The following is an 18,527-nucleotide window of genomic DNA, read 5'->3' as shown; positions in this document are numbered from 1 at the left end:
AAGGCTAACTGTTTATAAAAGGACATATTCTGATGGTTTGTCCTCCCAGACCCTGTGTGACCAAGTTCAGATTCCTTGGCCTGGTCACCTTGTCATGTGGGGTGAGGTGGAGCTGTGAGCTAGGCTTGTCAATCATCAGCCATCCCCTTGGCCTGACTCCTGGTATGAACTGAAAGGACCAGCAGTTGATACTGGGAGTCAAGATATGGGGAGGGAGATAGAGTCAGAGCTGTTCTCCCCCTTCCAGAAAAGGGAAAACAATGAAACCAAGTAGAAACTAGAGGTGGAGGAGGGGAAGCAGGGAACAGGGGCCTAGTGCTGTAGGAACCCCAGGTTTTACATAAGCCACTAACAAGCCAGGCCTATCCATCTGAAGCTGAGCCCGCACGCTCTAAACACCTTTAGTTGCAGCCTGTACTGCCAGCCTCCCACTCACTATGCTGGCCCCTTGGCCTTAAGACTCAGCTCCTGCCTGGCTACCAGTTCATCAGTGGTCCTGACTGCGCTCTGGTCTCTGATTCTCTGAGCCGGCCTCCTTCAGTACTTCCCACAAGAGAGTCCACAGATGGGAGTATTTCCTTTCCAAGGTTCACACTTTTCATCCCTTCCTAATGCCTCTTGTTGCCTGCCCTACCCACAGGCAGCAAGAGAGTTTGGTTAAAGAAATGTTTCTTTTTGTTTTTTAATTAAGAAAATATATTTTATTGTGTTATTGAAAATATTTAAGTTACATATGGGGCAAGTAGACCATGCCACCAGACAGATGAACTGGGAAGGCGGAGGAGCAGGCTCAGACTCTGGGGAAGTCTCAGACTTGAGAATGGATGGGATAGAGCCCTGCCAAATTACCTGATCACATGTAACTATGACACCCCACTGAGAGGACTAGGGCAATGCATACAGACCTGGCATTGTCCATGCTAATGAGGTATCTAGCTAGGCTCCTAGTGTTCAGCCAGTGAGCTTCCCTTCCTGGGCATTCCTTCCCACAAAAGGTATTTAATCCCTGGTTCACCCTCAGTAAGGAGTATGCATCCACCATCAAAAAAAACAGTTTGAATGAGCAAGGACCATCTCTTCATCAAAGATCACCTGGGGAGAGGGGCTTCCTTGTAAAGGGCCCTACCTGTATCTGCCTATATCTCCCGGAGAAGACCTCTCTCACAGCCCCTCCCTATTCTCAGACACCCAACTCAGAACCAAGCCAGTTCTGCCCCCATCCTAGGCTCTGCCTTCCCCTTCCAGCCTGCTGCATAAATGCCCTGAGGGGAAGCATGGACCCAAGGACCTGTTTCCAACTGCTAGTGGTAAGCCAGTGGCAACACCTGGGTACACAGAAAAGACTGGAGACCACAGCAACCACCCCAGACCCTGCTGTTTCACACCTGAGAAAATACTCCCAAGAAAACATGGACCGGGGACCCCTATTACAGACTGTGTTCTGCCTCCTCTGAGCAGCTTGCCAGCAGCACTTGGATACCCCAGCAGCAAGGAAGATACTCAGTCCAGCAGTTAGGAGGAAAGAAGCATCTATAATCTCGATAGCTTAGGTACATATAGCAGCTCTGCCCTACACACGTGGGTACACACAATAGCTCTGCCCCACATATCTTAACAGATACTGGTTGGGGGGTGGGGGAGGACTGCTGGAGTCTAGCAGCATCCAGAGCCCACACTGTCACTGGGTTTACTGCCTTTGGGTAAGGTGTCTTCCTGGAGATTCCTTTCCACGCTGGCCCTGGCTATGACCACCAGAAGCTGACAGAGAAGCTTAGGTCCAGGGAGCGCACGTAATGCCAGTACTTAGCAGGTATAAAGAGGGTGTCTCCTGGGGACAGAATGCAGGACAGGAATGGGACCTCAGCAAACTTGGGGAACTTCTCAAAGTCGGGGTTTTCCACATCAACCTGCAGAAAGCAACAGAAGTCATCTGCTAGTCTGTACAGACAGAAGGCACCATGTCACCCTGATTTCCTGTGTTACCTACCTGGCTGGTGTTATGAAGAATGGGTGTCTCGTAAGGGTACACTGCCTCAGAATCTTGCGGAGAATACAGCCGGATGTACTTCCTTCCGAACACCTGGGAGAGAAGGCCCACTAGCTTCAGGTGGTGAACTGTGGGACCCACTGACTGCAGGCCTGTGGACCTGTCCATCCAGGCCTTTCTGTGGTCTATCTGCTGTTGCCTTGCTACACCACATGCTCTGAGATTCTGAGAGTGCTCACCTTCAGGTACCTTAAAGATCAGTGTTGACGTGTAGCTAAGCTCAGCCCAGCACTGAGTGTTGGCCTGGCTTCATCTCAGGGGTTTCCTCTTCCCCTCGGCTGTGAGGATTTGTGGCACAGAGGTAAGTGAACTGCCCAAGTTGACTAAGGTGGCAGCTGTACTATGCCAGGCAGCAGGCTCTCTGGACCTGGCTCTTGGCTGCTACTGAGCTGCCTAGCAGGGCTGGCCAGTGCTCTTCAAGAATGCTCTCATTTACTAAGTTTCTAGCAGTTGGGCCAGTAACAAGATTTTACAGCAGTGGGTATGTGCTGGTTCCCTTGAGACAAACCCGACTGAGTCTCTGGAAACATCTTATCAGTGGCTGGAAGCCCTTATCCACAGGTGCAAGCTGGCAGTGAGAGTAGGAGAGGTTAGCAGGTGCTAGAATGTGCTAGGCCTCCAACCAAGAGCTTTCTGGCCCCGGAGAAATCCCACTTGGATGCAGCCTTGACCTGGAAGAAGCCCAATCCCAGGGCCACAGGACTGTTTTGTTTTTCTGTCTATATCCTTTCCCCTCCCTTTCCATCTCCCCCTCCCTCCCTTTTGTGACTAGGTGTCATGTCACCCAGGCTTGTCTTGTACTGGCTATGTGCAGAGGATGGCCTTGAATCTTCCAAGTGCTAGGATTATGGTTATTACCATCACAAGCTCCTTACTCAGCTCCTGTCTGGCAGCAACTCCTACCTGGACCAGTAAGTTCTGCTGGGGGTCCTGATGGAGTGGGGAGACGGTGCCTTGGGGACCAAACCAGGCATTGATAGTGATCTCTTCCTCTTCTCCATTGCCCAGGCAACAGTAATCCGGGATGCTGATGTCCTGCTTCAACTCTGGGATCTGAGGGTAGCAGCAGAAAGCAGAGGCTAGGTCTAGGTATGCCAGCCAGGGCCCTGCTGATATCTGATTGCTTGACAGATAAATACACGCACTCCTAGATGCACTTCTTTAGTTTTTCAGACAGTTTTTCTATTTCTCATCCTCTTCCTTCAGCCTCCCAAGTGCAGATAGAGCACATATGTGCCATCCTACCTAGCTCAAGTTCATAGTTAGAAATAATAGAGATGAATTATAATCTTGCTTCATATTTGTTTCTACATCACATAGATATTTTCTTTTTAGAAACCTGGTATTGTTGCTTTATACTTTTTTTTTTTAAAGACAAAATGCTGTAATTTACTGATGAGTAATATTTTCTTTTGTTTTGAGATGGGCTCACTTTATAGCTCTGTCTGGTCTGGATCTCACCATGTAGATTAGGGTGGCCTTGAACTCACAGAACTCCATCTGCCTCTGCTTGCATTAAGACATTAGTCACCATACCAGGCAAGAGTTAAGTTACCACCACCATTACCAAGAAACACAACAACAAACAACCCCCCCAAAAAACAAAACAAACAGAACAACAACAAAAAAAAAAACCCACAGGTGTTGGGCTTGTTGGTGCATACCTGCAATTTCAGCACTTGGCAAGCTGAGACAGGAGTATGACAAGCATGACCCAGGATGTAAGCATGGGTGACACAGTGAGATCTTATTTCAAAAACAAATAATCCTCAAAAGTCCAATGTACTGGATATTTATCAGATCTCTGGAGGATAATTTTCAAAAAGTTACTACCAGTAAGGAAATTGCAACTGGTATATTTTAAATAAATTATTACAAAGACTGGCAAAGTAGGCTTCCTACTAAACTTACTCTGAGAAGAAAGGAGTTTATTGAACAGTGTTCAGAAGCCAGAAAAGAGAGCCCTAGGACCAAGTTGAGTACATTTCCTAGCCACCAGGGGACTAAAGCGGGCATTCAGAGCAAATTAGTGGTGAGGAAGGGTCTTATTAGCAATTGAGCAGAACTGGGTAGTCCACAATCTCCAATGTGGCTAGAACCCCAGGCTCCGAGCATACCAAATTACTGCTTTGATTGAATGGGACCAAGCCTTGCTCCTGGATGCTGAGCATCACTCTGATTGGTTCCTGATGATGTCATCAGGAATTGTAAAGGGTGATTGGTTGGCTGTATATCAAAATCCTTGACTAAGGATTCAGAGACCCTCAGAAAACACATGCTCCAGAGATGTGACTACTGCCAAGCCCAAGGCAGTGGCCAGAGGCTTCCAAGACACCACACTGGGAGGAATGTCAGTGTAAGGTTCCTGGCAAGCACCTGTCAGTAGTTTAAGCTTCCTATAGACACAGAGGTCCTAGAAAAGAGCCTGTGTCCAGTCCCCAAGATACATGGCTGCTCAAACTCCTCCTTGAGGTGCTCTGAACAGCAGAGAAAAACTAGTGCTGAGGGACAGACAGTATAATCTGCCTGAAATAGCCTTACACACTTCTGACTCACCCTAAAGATAACAGCAGCTTTGCCTTCTATCCCTGGCCAAGGCTCCAGATAAGCAGGTAGGGCCATCCCCAGGATGAGCCCTCTGCACTGTCTCAGTATCTTAACCAGACAGCTTGGAAGGATTCCTTATGCAGCTCAGCCTCCCAAGTGCTTAGATTCAAGGTGTGTGCACCACACCCAGGTACAGGTAGCTCAACATGGAAAGGCAGTCTAGCTGCTGATGCATAGAGTCTGTTTTCTCACATGATGGTCATACATGCAGATGATGTGTTGGGTGGCAGTGGGCTAACACCAGGAGGGGCAGGCCTAGTAATCTGCTCTTAAGGGCCTGCTCTGGGAGAGGAGGCAGCAGTATCTGCTCTGTTCAGAAACCTTGCATTTATTTCTTATACTGCTGGAGATCTCCAGGGAGCCTTCTTGCTCATCAGGGACCTCACAGGCCTCCATCGTTTCCTGATTAAATCCAGAGTCCTGTATGACATTTCAGGCCTCTACCACCTGGCTCTCCCACTCTTGTGTAACCTCCTGGCTGGTGGTCTCCACACTTTCCTAAAGCTTTGGTGCTGGGGAGTTTCTTAATGGAAATAGTCTCCCACCCAATCCTACTCCAGTTCAGCCAAGCTGCACCTTTAAGTCTTTGGTAGGTCATCCTGATCCAAACTGGGCCCCCAGTCTCAGCATACTCAATCTCTCCAGCCTGGCAGTTCAATTTGCTCCACTGCTGCCTTTGGTAATCAGGGGGATCCCTCGCTCCAAAGGGTAACACCAGAAGATAGCCGTGTGTGCTTACTGGGAGCAGAGGAGCAGGGCAGGAACATGGTCTCAGACTCACCTGGTCGAACAGCTGGTGCTGAGCAAGGTACCCGACATCCTTTGTCTGACGCAGAGGAGGAAAGCAGAGGTGACCATCAGTTAGTTTGTGTCAGGCATCTCTTGATGGCCCTGTTGTGTAGTTGGATGCTGAGTCCTGGCCCTGGCCCCACCCACCACTGTCCCAAGTGGTCCCTTCCCCAACCTGGGGTCTGATGTAATCAGTGACCTCCCAGGCAGGATAGAGCTGAAGGGCAGAAGACTTAGGGCCCGGGATGCAGCTCTGCTCTGTCTAACTGAGCCACTAGCCCCTGCAGCTTCTCCTTTAAGAAAACAATGCAGGTGTAGCACAGAGCCAAGTGCTGCTGCTCTTCACTGGAAGTTGTTTTAAAAATCATGCTGAGATATACATGACATACCTTTAAGTTCAGTCACACTAAACATCTGTTAAATAGTAACTTGCATATACCTTGCTCAGGATGTATTTGTGGATGAACTCATTGACTGTCATGAGAATCTGGGTCCAGTCTTCATCTGTGTACCTTGAACCCACTTCCACGGGGACAGTGCGGCAGCCAGCGATCTCCTGGATGTACTGCAGACTACAAGAACATCGCCAGAGTGTCAGCATGCATCACTGCTGCTGACATCTACGAATGGTTTCCTCTGTTCTTTTCATGCAAAACCTCATGAGGAGGACACTTGCCCTCACTCTCCTGACAGGTTCTCACAATAGAAAGGTGAGGCTGCCTGCCTGAGATCTCACAGCTGAGGCGGCTTTGCATATGGATCTGGATGGCTGACCTCACCATGCCCGACCCTCAGGCTCAGCCTGTCACACAGACTGCCCTGACCACCTCTGTCATCCACAATCCTGCTGACTCTTCACTTTCCTCTGTCACTGCTGAGAAACCTTGGGACAGGTGGAAGGCAGTATGGGGTGAGGAGTGCAGGCTCTGAACTCTGATAGCTGGGGTGAGTCAGGATTCTTGAGTGAGTTAACCTTTCTGAATCCCTGTTCCCCATCTGTTAAAGGAGGTGATGCCAGTACCTGCCCCCATTTGGAGCATGACTGCTCTGCTGTGGCTCCCACAATTCTTCCTCACTGGAGTCTCAGGGGCTACTTCCTCCACAAACTCACAACAGGCCAACCTGACTCAGCCCACCCTCATGAGCGACAGCTGTTTCCCAGAATGTCCAGGGTACGTTTACATGGCCCCTGTGGATGCTGAAATGTCAGGATTCTCCAACCCTTACAGGAAGCGTTAATGTGGCCTCTCTGAATCCTAGCAGGAACTGTCTCCTGGGTGAAGGCAGTCATGGCCTCAGGGCCCAGAGAAGGAAGCGCTGGGGGATCTCTAAGATCTTGCATGAACACCTAATGTCTCTCTGAGTCTGTTACTCAGGCAATTGCAAGGCTATGCTCAGGTTGAGTGAGTCAGTGACAGCTTAGACCACTGCACACACTCAGGATGGCCCATTAAATGTTCATTTAAAAAATATTCCATGTGCAGGAAAGGAGACGTGACTGTCCTGTGTGAGGCCAGAAGACAACTTTGTGCTTCTCGGGGGTCCTGGGGTTTTAACTCCTGACAATACGCTTTCACAGCCATCTTGCCAGCCACAGGGTACCCCACTTCAGAGTCTTCATTAATCCTCTGTCATCAATCAAGGGGTTTTGAAGTTGGTCTGGGGCAGTGACTTATGAGTGGCCAAAAGAGACGTTTGAGGAGTCCTGGGGACACTCAGGAGGAAGGACCTCAGTTCCATATGGTGGCTACTCACCTCCACTTCTTCATGCATGGCCAGTGGTCAGCCACACCTTCCAAGATCACAGGCCTCCCAGGAACTAGAAAGTGCTTCTTGAAGTACTGCAGAGGTGGGCAGCGAAGCCTGGGCACTGCCTGCTCTAACGTCACATCGGGAGCTGAGCTGGCATCACAATTTGCCTTCTGTTTAGAATCCAAACAAAGATGATGGTAACTGTCTCAGGAATCTGGGTCAGTGGCAGGATGTCTGGGTAGTGTTAACAGCAGAGGCAGTTATTTGTGTGCACATGTGTGTGGCAGATAGCCTTGGCAGTCACTACGTATCATGCACGTCCACCTTACTGAGATGGGGTTTTCTCCTTGGCCTGGGGCTCACTGACTCTAGCAAGGCTGGTTGACCAGCAAGGCCCTGGGATCCACCTAACTCCACTTCCCCAGCTATGGGATGACAAGAACATGCCACAATGCCAAGTTTTTACATGGTCCTAGGGATCAAAATCCAGTGCTCCTACATCGGTGGCCAGTTCGTCTGAGCTATCCCTTCAGTCCCAAGCTTTGTTTTGTTTTTGAGACAGTGTCTTAACATGTCTAGCAGGCTTCAAACTCACAGACATCACCTGCCTCTGTCTCCCAAGTGCAAAGGGTAAGGGTGTTCACCATTACATGGAGCTATTTTTTTGTGTTTTTGAGACAGGATCTCAGTAGGAAAGTGTGGAATAACCAGGAACCCAGAATCCCCCTGCCTCAGATTCCAGAGTATCCACTATACCCAGCAGTAGATAACATTTCTACACCTTTTGCTTTCATGAACTCAAGGTCCCTTTTTCCTTTGCTATCTCACAATCTTAGAGCACTGCAAATGACAGCAGTCCTGAAGAGTGAGTAGCTCTGCCTGGCATCTAAGCACTGTGTCCTAGGCAGCTTCCACACGGCCATTCAGTCTTTGCAGTGTCACACAATGGCTACACTGTACTTTACTCATCCAGTTCCCTTGGGTAAGCTGAGCAGGTAGGTCACTTACCATGCCTGAGCCTCCACTTCCTCTTCTGTGAACTGGTGGTGACAACAGTACCCACATGTGGTACCCAGGACCACTGGGTGGCCTCTCTTGTCCCTGCTTCCTTTATACTGTCCCCATTCAACATCGGCCTTGTGTGTACAGCCCCTCACAGAAGCCTGCACCCCTCCTCTAGCAAGACAGGATTCTTCTAGAGCCTTATAGGAACACAAGGTGTGGGGGTGAAGGGGGTGATATTCTGTATACATGCTCAGTTAAGTTGTTAAATCAATACCCTCTTCTAGTAAGGTCCCGAGGGACAGAGAATGGTCCCTGTCTGATCAGTAGGGTGTAGCATGGGAACTGAGCCAGGCAGGCTGACAGAAGAGCCTGTGCTCTCCTCTTTGGCTATGCATCCTGCCCCCTACTCCAGTGAGGACCACAATGGGCAGGAGTCCACTGTTATATCCCCTTGGGACACACTGATGGGAAGATGGAGGTGTGTGCCCTTAGGTTAAAGGTGACAAGTTTGTCTCTTGAACTGTAGACTATTCTCTCTAACGTGTGAAGCAGCACACTACCCTGCAGCCCCACATATCTTTAGTGTCTGTCACCAAGCATCACATAAACAATGGCTGATGGTAGTCTCCAGAGCTGTCTGCTTCTCTCTTAACTTGTAACTTATTATTATTATTTATTCACCACCCCCCAACCCCTGCTGGACCGGATGAACTCTCACTATAGATCTGGCTGGCCTCAAACTCCCCATCCTGTGCCTCTGCCTCCCGGGGCTGGGATTACAGATGTGTGCTATCATGCCCAGCTTCTCTTTGTTTGGCAAAGTCGAGGCCAGGCACATTTCACTAAGGCTCTATGTCTTCAGGACTGGTTTTCTGTCCAGGCTTCAGCTTTTCCCTGCTGACCCCTCCAACTCCTCATGTGAAAGGTTCTGCCCTGCCTTTCTTCCTGGCTTGTTGATCTCTTCCTACTATGGTCATACTTAAGTGCTAATGACATCCATCTTATTTGTAAGTCACACTCAACAGGACATTTTAAAACTGCAAGAAAGCACTGAGGAATCCGTACGAAACAGTCCGGAATTCCATGGCTGGCATCCAGCACAGCCCCAGCCCTTCCTCTCTGAGGCTCAGGATTTATCTGACAATCCACAGATGAGAATTGGTCTCTGTCTCACCCAGTGGAAGCTGGGTGAGGACTATGTATCTGCAGCCTTTGCTCTGGGACACTTAAATACCATGGCCAATCTCCATGAGGACTAGAGGGACAGAACACACCGGCCCCTTGAACCTCAGTCAGCTAGCTGAGATATCTCTCTGAGAGTAGGTGGTGAGAACACTGGTCCCTGGCTCAACAGTGCTGCAGATGCTCAGTTAAGTTGTTAAATCAATACCCTCTTCCAGTAAGGCCCCAAGGGACAGCGAAGGGCCCCTGTCTGATCAGTAGTGTATAGCATGGGAATTGAGTGCTGGATTTCCTTCAGAACTGCCTCTCTTAGATTAAGGAAGCTGCTCCCTCCTCCTCTATAAAGGGGACTTGCCTTTGCAGCTGCTAATTACTCAAATCTTCATAATGCTCTTTTCAGCAGAGACTGTACCCTGGGAGAGGACTGGATTCTTCTAGAATATGGGCTGGGCTGCTGGATGGTTCAGCTTTCAATGGTGACTCACCTTGGTAGCAGGCTGATCCTGGTGGGGGCCACAGGCAGGCTGCTTCCTAGGGAGCAGGTGTGTCTGGAGGACTGCAATAACTTTGAGAAGAATGTCCTCAAGGATGGCTGCCCCCATCAACAGGCCCATGTCACACACCCGTAGTGCTTCAGTCACAGCACTGGCCTTCTGTGATGCCTGGCACAGGCACAGGGCCTTCAGGAGGCAGCCAAAGGAATAAACTCGGCGCCATTCCTTGTCTACATCTTCCCAGGGACCAATGTTGAGCTTTTCCCAGGAGTAGTCCAAAACGGCCTCGCTGGCCTGCAGACACTCCTGCCAATGGCCTGCATAGAATAGACCCACAGCCTGCTGTAGCAACGAAGCTATGCTCCTGTCCACCTTCTCACCGAGGTCCAGCTTCAGCTCCTCCTCAGTGTTAGGCAGGAGAACCCTGAGGTCTGTCCAGAGGGTGCTGGACCCCACCAGGTGCTCTGTAGTGTCCTCTGACATGATCAGTACCTTAGAGGAACAAGACAGGAAATCAGAGACCACGCACAGCCCTTGTACTCACATCAGTGCTTTCCGACAAGGTCTTTGCTGCCTTGCTGGTGCAGGCCCTTCCTGTGGGGTGGCTGCTGTGTTCAGGACCTGTACAGTGCCTGGCACTAAGTAGACTCTGGATAGATATCTTTTCAGAGAAATGAGTGCTGTCTTCATCTAGAATGATTCCAACATGCCTCCTCTGCCTGACAAACTCCTACCCAACCTTTCAGGCCCATCCTGAATGATCTATGTGAAGTCTGAGGACACTCTCCTCAGTGTTGGTGTGTCCACAGCCCTTGGGCTCTTCTTATAGCACTTGTCACAAAATATGTCTGCAAGCACATGTGTGTGGTCTGCCTCTCTGAGGCTGGGCTGTGGCATATCCATTTTGGTTTCCCAAGAGCCTAAAGCTACAGGTGCAGAAGTTTTAGTGTCCCCAAAGGCCCACGTGTTGAAAGCTTAGTCCCCAGCCTATCATGGTACTTGGGGGTGGTGTAGCCTTTTAAGAATTGAAGCCTAGGGGGAGAAACTAAGGTCATGGAGCCATGGCCTTCAGTTGGACACATTATGACCCCAGCCTTATGTTTCTTGGTCACCATAAGGTAAAGAGGCATCCTCCGCCTTGAGCTCCCACAATGACGTACTGAGCTGTCACAGGTCTAGAGCAACAGGGCCATGCAACCTGCTGATACTCTAAAATCATCAGCCAACACAAATCCTTCTTGGTGGCTTAGCCTGAGTGTTGTATGTGGACAATGTCGCCATGCTAACACTAACAGACCTGCAGCTTGCAGACAGCCATGGCTATCTGTCCTGCTCTGTGTTCTCAGCTCTATCCTAACAGCCATGGCATTTGCTAGGTTGGATGTGATTTATTCCTAAAGGTTCATGGGCTGGGAGTTTAGGCCTTAGGAGGGGCATTTAAGACATGAAGCCAGGGAGGTGTTTAGGTCATTAAGGGCACTGCTGTGGGAGGGGTCAATGCCGGTCTTACAGAAGCCTTCCTACAAGGCTGGTTGTTATAAAGTGAGGTTCACCTTCATGTTGGGTCCTTACATGTATCTGTGCTCTCCCCACACTTCTCTACTATGTGGTGACACAGCTGGGTAGCCCTCACTAGATGTCTATACCAAGCTGTTGGGACTCTGCAGCCATCAGAATTGTGAGCCAAGGAACGTCCTTTCTTTATTCATCCCCCAGTATATGTCAGACAGTCTTACAACAACACCAAATAGTGTGGGAAATAACTCAGCCTCCTGTGCCGTTGAGTGACGGGATCATCCTGTTTCTGGCAGAGAATGCAGATGGCCAAATAGGAAACATTAGGCTTTGTTGGCCACACAGTCTCGGCTGCCACTAGTCTGCCAATCATGAACCAGAATAAACAAATAGGGGTGGCTGTGTTCCATTAAAGCTTAATTTCTAAGAAAGAGTGGATGTCAGATGTATTCTGCCGAGTCCTGTTCTTCTGTGTACTGAAGTTTCACCCCTGGGTTGGGGTAAAAGAAAATAATAAAAAGGAAAAAACACCCTTTATATATTTTCCCCTGGCCATCCTGGAATTCACTCTGTAGACCACGCTGGCTTCAGACTCAGAGATCTGCTAGCCTCTGCCTCACAAGTGCTGGTATTAAGTGTGTGTCATCACTAGCAGGCAGAAAAGACAGCCTTTCCCTCCTTCCAGGCCCAGTCGGGCAAGGTTCCCATGTAATTCAGTGGGACAGAAGCAAGTGCTACAGAGATGAATGCAGTAACTAATGCCTGGCCATAGATACCGCCCACAGGTCCCCTAAAGGTGGAAGTGGGGGGCTCTCAGACTCCATGGAATTAAAATTCCACGTGGCAGGAAGCTAGAATTGTGGGAAGGCCACTGAGCCTGGAAGAGTCACAGGGGAATGGTCCAAGCCAAAAATAAGTGCACTTAGCCTTTTAGCAGTCTGCGGCTGGTGCTTCTTACAGCAGTTAGTCTCTGCTGCCCAACAGATGACAGCCCCTACAGATGGCCATATCCCAACTTTGAATGGTATGTCACCTAGTGTGGCTGAGAATGGGACCTAAGATGGAAGATTATCCTGGATTATCACGATGGGCTCAGTATTACATTAAAAGGATTGCTTTGGCCTAACACCAGATTTGGAAGGACTTGTGACTTCAGAAGAATGGTCACAGAAAAGCAAAGTGGCTGGCTTTGATGACTAGAAGCTGAGAGGAATTCAGGGCAACTTACAGGAACTGAGAAAAATCAAAGAAATAGATTCTTTCCTGGGGCCTTTGTTGATCCCTCGATTTCAGCCCAGCAAGACTGGTCAGATCCCAGCCCCCAGATCTGCCAGGTGTAAGCCTGCAGTTTACAGACACCATGCTCATGATAAAATGAGATACATAGATAAAAAGAAAGCAGTGGTAGTGGGAAGTGACAGGACACTGCTTCTGTGGTCAGGCCACACATGCCTGGGGCTAGCACCATCACTGACTCTCTACTAACCAGTCAGCTAGTATGTGTTAGCTCATGCCACCATGTTGGAAAGGCTACATGGCGAAGAGATGAAAGAAGCCTGTAGCTAACAGAGAGCAAGAAGCCGAGGTTCTATGTCTGTAGCTGCCCATGTCCATATGGACTACTGCCAACAGAACCTGGCATAGGGGCACAGGTCTATTAAAGCAGTCACTTTAACTCTTCTTCCCCTATGCAGCTGAGTCTTTGAATGAGAACTCAGCCCAGACCATAGCCTTGTAAGGGACTCTAACATAGAGGACCTGGCTAAGCCATGCACACATACACCTGGCTCAGATAAACAGGTCCTGAAGGGACTCTGGCCAGTTTGGGCGTGGTGAGCATGGCTCTGGCAGGCCTTGCTTGATCTCTCCAATTCCCTCTGGGTTGCTAAAAACTGTTACATCACATTCCTAAAGTGAGCCACCAGAAGCTAGCTATTCCCTTATTTGGCCACTTCCTCCTTCTGAGACTGACTACCAAGGTCCAGCTTTCAAAGTACTAAAGTCCAGCAATCAAAAGCCCCCTTTGGTTCACCTAATTAATACGCCAATCAAAATATACCACAGCATGCTAGTCCATTCTAACAGAGACCTCCCCTTTTCTCTTCTTAAAAATTACACCTTTGAAGTCATTTGCTGCTATTTTTATGTCCAAGTCATTTAACAAGCAGCCATTTTAACATTCTTTCTTGATAAAGGATCTCTCTGTGAAAACAGGTGTTTGTGTATGGTTTGTGCCTAATACTAACCCAAAATTATTTTGTTGATACTTCATAATTGTAAATTTTCTACTATTATAAATAGTAATGTAGATATCTGGTACGTGACACCTGTGAAAGGATTATTTGATCCCCAAAGGGATCATGACCCACAGATTGAGAACTGTTGCTCTAGAGGAAAAGAACTGATAAAATAATGTGTATGTGAGAAAGAGAGAGAGAGAGAGAAAGAAAGAGAGAGAGAGAGAGAGAGAGAGAGATATCAATTGATTTGTGGGTTATAGGCTGTGGTCTAGCTAGTCCAACAATGGCTATCTACTAACAGAAAGTCCAAGAATCCAGCAGCTGTTCAGTACACTAGGTTAGGTGTCTCAGCTGGTCTTCAGTATATGCCCAAATCCTGAAGAAACAGTCTCTAATGCCAGTGAAGGAGTGAACTTGCTACCATGAGTGAGGGCAAGCAGGCAAAGAGCAAAAGTTTCCTGCTTCCACGTCCTTTATATAGGCATGCCAGAAGGTATGGCCCAGATTAAAGGTGAGTCTTCCCATTTAAAATGCTTTAGTTAAGAAGAACCCCTCAGGAATGTATGCAGTCACTGGAGTTTAATTCATTCCAGATGTAGTCAAGTCACAGCCAGCTCAGCCCAGACAGCAATGTTTGTAGACAGCCTGTCTTTCAAGACAATCTGTTCTGCTTGAGACAGAGAATTCCAGCAAAGAGAGACTGCAGACCCACATGTAGTTTTCCACAGCTGCAACCATTTCCTCTCCTTAAGCCTAGCACCCTGCCTCTATGAAGGGGTCCAACCAGCTTTTCCTCTTGCAGGCACCCCCTTTCCCACAGGAGAGTATCTGTCCTCCACTGTTTGAAATAAATAGTCCCATCCATCGATGTCAGATTCTGTCTCCTGCCGCTCCAGAAACCCAACATTTATAAGCTGCTACTTCCAATGGACTTGAAGATAAGGGCCTCCTATTGTAGACTACATGAAAGAACCTTCTGGGAGAGGGCATCACACTGGCTGTAGTAAATCACCTCTCAGCCACATGAGCTAGCCTTAGTAATTATAAGCAATTTAAATTACAGTTAATTGCTGACGGCCATGTTTTGCTGGGGCAATATTAGGTAAATATCTCATATTCTAAATGACTGGAATTTTTGCTGGACCTCACAGCCAAAGTTAATAATACACCTTGAGGTCACTTAAGGCTGTCATGCTTCTGTGTACTCAAACAGTTTAACTTGCTTTTAGAAGACTGCATCAATCAACTTTACTTGTATTGGGCTTCCCATGAATTCAACTTTAACAACCAAAGCTAATGCAGAACTATCATATTAAGTACGGTACTCTTTCATGTCCCTGAATCCGATGATGCCATTGAATCATTTGCTGAAAGTTAAAAGTAACTTCCTGCAATCTACCATAAAAGCTGAAAGCAGCATTTGTGGATATTGGTTGAAATACAGTGACTGCTATTGTCTGGCTCAGTGGGAGTTGGTCCGTAACTTCACCTCATGTGAGACTCGGTTAAAGATGCCTATAAAGTATCATATTTCTTCCCCTTGTGATGCTTTCTGTACTGTTCAAGAAATACAGAGTGAAGCCCTTTGTGAGGGATGGATAGTCACACACAAGACAGACAGACACACATACAACACACAGACACAGGACTAAACAGATTCATCAAGTGGACACCACCGATCTAGACTCATGCAACAGAAAGACAGAGGACAGAAGACACAGGGAGCATGAAGTAGAGAATTCAAATCTGGACTCACTCTTTGTTAAGTGACAGTAAGGGGAAGTGCTTTTCTTTAACGTGACACTGACACATTACTGGTAACTCAGGGTTAGTAGCTGTGGTGGTTTGAATACGCATGGCCTAGAGAGTGGCACTATTAGGAGGTGTAGTCTTGTTGGAGGAAGTGTGTCACTGTGGGGGTGGGTTTTGACACCTTCCTCCTAGCTACATGGGAGACAGTCTGTTCCTGGCTTCCTTTCAATGAAGATGGAGAACTCTTGGCTCTTCCAGCACCATGTCTGCCTGTATTCTGCCATGCTTCCTGCCATGATAATGGACTGAACCTCTGAAAGTGTAGGCCAGCCCCAAGTACATGTTATTCTTTATAAGAGTTGCCTTGGTCATGGTATATCTTCATAGCCATGGAAACCCTAACTAAAACCATAGCTAATAGGTATAACCCACGCACCAGGTGAAACCACATTTTGCCTTTGTTTTACAACCAATTTGTCAAGGTTTCTTTATAAGAGCTCCAGGATTGAGCAATTGTCCATTGTGTAGGATCCTAAGAATGTCTGCAGAGGAGCTGGTCTGGTGTGGGCCCAAAGCAACAGTCTTCACACAACCGGCAGCTTGAGTAGGCTTTCTAATGCATACTGCCTGGATTGCCTTTCTCTATGGCCTCAAGCCTAGGCTTCAAGTCAACCCTCCAGTGCTCCGACACATCCCAGTCTGACAGAGTTGGGACCAGACTGAGTGGCCCTGTAATCTGGCTTTAAGTATGTCCTGGCTTCCTAAACCCTCTCACTGAATTGTCTCTTAGAAAAGGCAGTATTAACCAAAAGGCCTGCCACAGGAGGGAATAACCATTGGTTTATAAAACAGTCTTTCATCATGTACCTAGACTAGCCTCTAAACTGATTTCCCAGAGTACCATATAAATGTTTATTGTGAGTTGTATAAATAGGCTTCTGATAGTCAGGTATAGATGACCTAACTGTGGAACTCACCAACTAAACCAGGATACTATAAATTTAAGAGCCTAGACAAACAAAACCGGAGATTATTGCTGGTAAAATGACACCTATACTCGCCCAAACACAGGTCACATGTACCAGCCTCAATGACCTCATATGCTCCATTATAAGTTTCTCTCCCACAATGCAACAGTTATAGGTCTTAAAGACACCTTGTTGGCCATTGTTTTGCTTTTGAAGGTAGTAGGGGCTGTGTCCTTGCTTGCAAAGTGGCCTTCTGGTGCTCCATGTCCACGTGTCAGGCAAAAGGCACTGCTTTCAGTGGCCAGGTGCAGGTTGCACAAAATAACTTATCTCTGTAGCCTTAATTCTAAACGGTCTTTAAATAAAGGCCCATTTGTTGGTGTACAAAACGACCCTTTTTGTGAAAGGATATCAGCTAAAGGGTGCAGGATCTAATCTGTGTGGTTCTATCTGGGCTTCCTAAGTGAACTAACTAAGCAGGAACTAAATCCTCCAGCTGCTCACAACAAAACCAAACGAGACGAGAAAAGGGCCGAATTACACAAACTGGTTTTGGTTGCCAAGCGGGTTGCTGGAGGCCTTAGCATGAACAAACTTCTAGGAAAGCATGTGCAGTGCTTCTCTCAAAATACCGACAAAAACCCAGCTGCTCATGCCCTTTTGCACAGTCTGGATGGGAGGGCTGGTTAAGTGGCCTCGGCAGAAGACGCCCTGACGCCCAGGGAGTCTTTGGTCGTTGCCATGGACCTCTTTCCGCTTATGGCGGACAGGCGGACTTGGGCGGGTTCGAGGGTGGAGATTGGAGAGATGCAGCCGTGGCCATGCCTTTCGGACAGACTGCGCAGGCGACTCATGCGAACCGGTCTCGCCACTAAACCTGTCCCTACACTTGAACCACTAACCAAAGTCTAGAAGGCGAGCGTATTGGCACAGCAGTTTCACGCATCCGCAATATGACACCCCTAGAAGCTTACACAACACTCCGGGTTTTCTTCTCCAACCATTTGTTGGAGAAAGACAGCTACTACGCATGCGGCTTCTCGAGCGACGCCCAGGCCTCCAAAGGCGCCTGCGCGAAATCGTCCTTCACGGCCCGCACTGCCTAAGTCTAAACAACTTCAGCTGCCCGCGCTCCATGGGGCTCCAACCTACCTCTCTGGCGCTTGAACAGGCTTGTGTCTTTCGTCGCTTGCGACTACTGGTTCAGTCGGCGCGAAGATTCTTCGAAGAATCGGTGCTGACCTTACCATGGACTGCACTGAGCATCGATCACTTCTGACTCGGCTGATCGCGACGGGAGCCTAGAGGAGCGCCGAGCAATCAATGCCCAGCTCCGCCCTCCTCGGGTCAAAGACGTGGGCGGCTTGAGCTTCCTTTTCCGGGTCGTGCCTTGCAAAGCAGTTTGTTACTCTCGGTTTTACGTAGTCCTTCCAACTCAGATAATGAATTCTCCCTATTTTACAAAGTAGGAAAACGATGTAGAAGAAAAATAGCCACATGGTTTTAGAAGTCATATATAATTTGAACCCACAAGTACAACATGCAGGGCTGGTTCCTGTGAGTTGGCCTGTGATTTCCTTTCAGAGACAGGCTGTATGGAGTGGTGTGGCAGTCAGCACCACTTTTCTGTTTCGAGCATTCTCTTTCGGTTGACTCCAGAGGTACCTGGAGCAGCAGTAGCAACCGATTCCCTGCATCGATCTGCTAGCCTTGGGTTTGGAGTGTGACTAGAAAAGCGTAGTGAACTCATCTACTGATCAGCAGGGATGAGTCAGGATGCGGCCCTCCTCGGTTTTCATGTTCTCAGGAACGTTGCTAAGTAGAGATGGAAAAATGAGTGGGAGGTTTTGCTCAAGGCCAGTGCAGCAGTCATTTTCTGGGTGCTGTGGTAGTGATACAGTCTAGGGGGTCTTGATCAACTCGTTTTCTATGTTAAAGAATTAAAAGGCAATAAATAAAATCTCGAGCTCAACAGCAGGAGAGTATCCTCAAACACTACAGATAACGATAGGCCGAATCAGCAGACAGAGAAAAAGACACTACCTTTCTGTTTCATTTCCTGAATTTTCTAGCTTTGGATTTCTTTCCTGTGAAAGAAAAGCTCTAACTGGGAAGATGAGCAGTCAGTTAAGCGCTTGCTCTGCGAGTATGAGGACCTGGCTTTTAATTCTCAGTA

At 48.2% G+C, this 18,527-nt stretch overlaps 1 protein-coding gene across 2 annotated transcripts; it reads right to left on the bottom strand.

Moving 5' to 3' along the window:
* Window positions 1–1,512: 1,512 nt before the first annotated feature.
* On the bottom strand, window positions 1,513–17,657 carry Kdm8 (lysine demethylase 8). Of its 2 annotated transcripts, XM_028764294.1 has the most exons (8): window positions 17,504–17,657; window positions 9,868–10,368; window positions 7,199–7,365; window positions 5,883–6,015; window positions 5,436–5,480; window positions 2,951–3,100; window positions 1,988–2,080; window positions 1,513–1,907 (listed from the first exon to the last, which is right to left on the bottom strand). In XM_028764294.1, the coding sequence occupies exons 2-8, from the start codon at window positions 10,357–10,359 to the stop codon at window positions 1,743–1,745; spliced, it is 1,245 nt and encodes a 414-aa protein (XP_028620127.1). In that variant the 5' UTR covers window positions 10,360–10,368; window positions 17,504–17,657; the 3' UTR covers window positions 1,513–1,742. The 2 variants fall into 2 exon arrangements, 1 of the variants encoding a protein (XP_028620127.1); XR_003710962.1 differs by lacking the exons at window positions 1,513–1,907; window positions 1,988–2,080 and having other exon boundaries at window positions 2,990–3,100; window positions 3,712–5,480.
* Window positions 17,658–18,527: the final 870 nt, after the last annotated feature.

Source organism: Grammomys surdaster, unplaced genomic scaffold (assembly GCF_004785775.1).
Source record: "Grammomys surdaster isolate TR1022 unplaced genomic scaffold, NIH_TR_1.0 142, whole genome shotgun sequence".
In the NCBI taxonomy this organism is placed as follows: domain Eukaryota; kingdom Metazoa; phylum Chordata; class Mammalia; order Rodentia; family Muridae; genus Grammomys; species Grammomys surdaster.
Note: the sequence above shows the minus strand (reverse complement) of the source record. Positions and strands in the feature narration are given on the sequence as shown.

Bases quoted from the DNA above. Each gene is read 5' to 3' on its own strand.
- Kdm8 (XM_028764294.1), bottom strand. From the start codon at position 10,359: ATGTCAGAGGACACTACAGAGCACCTGGTGGGGTCCAGCACCCTCTGG. The intron at 5,481-5,882 runs GTATATGCAAGT...CCTCTGCGTCAG, and splicing joins ACAAATACATCCTGAGCAAG to ACAAAGGATGTCGGGTACCT. The intron at 1,908-1,987 runs GTAGGTAACACA...TGCTTTCTGCAG, and splicing joins TTCTTCATAACACCAGCCAG to GTTGATGTGGAAAACCCCGA.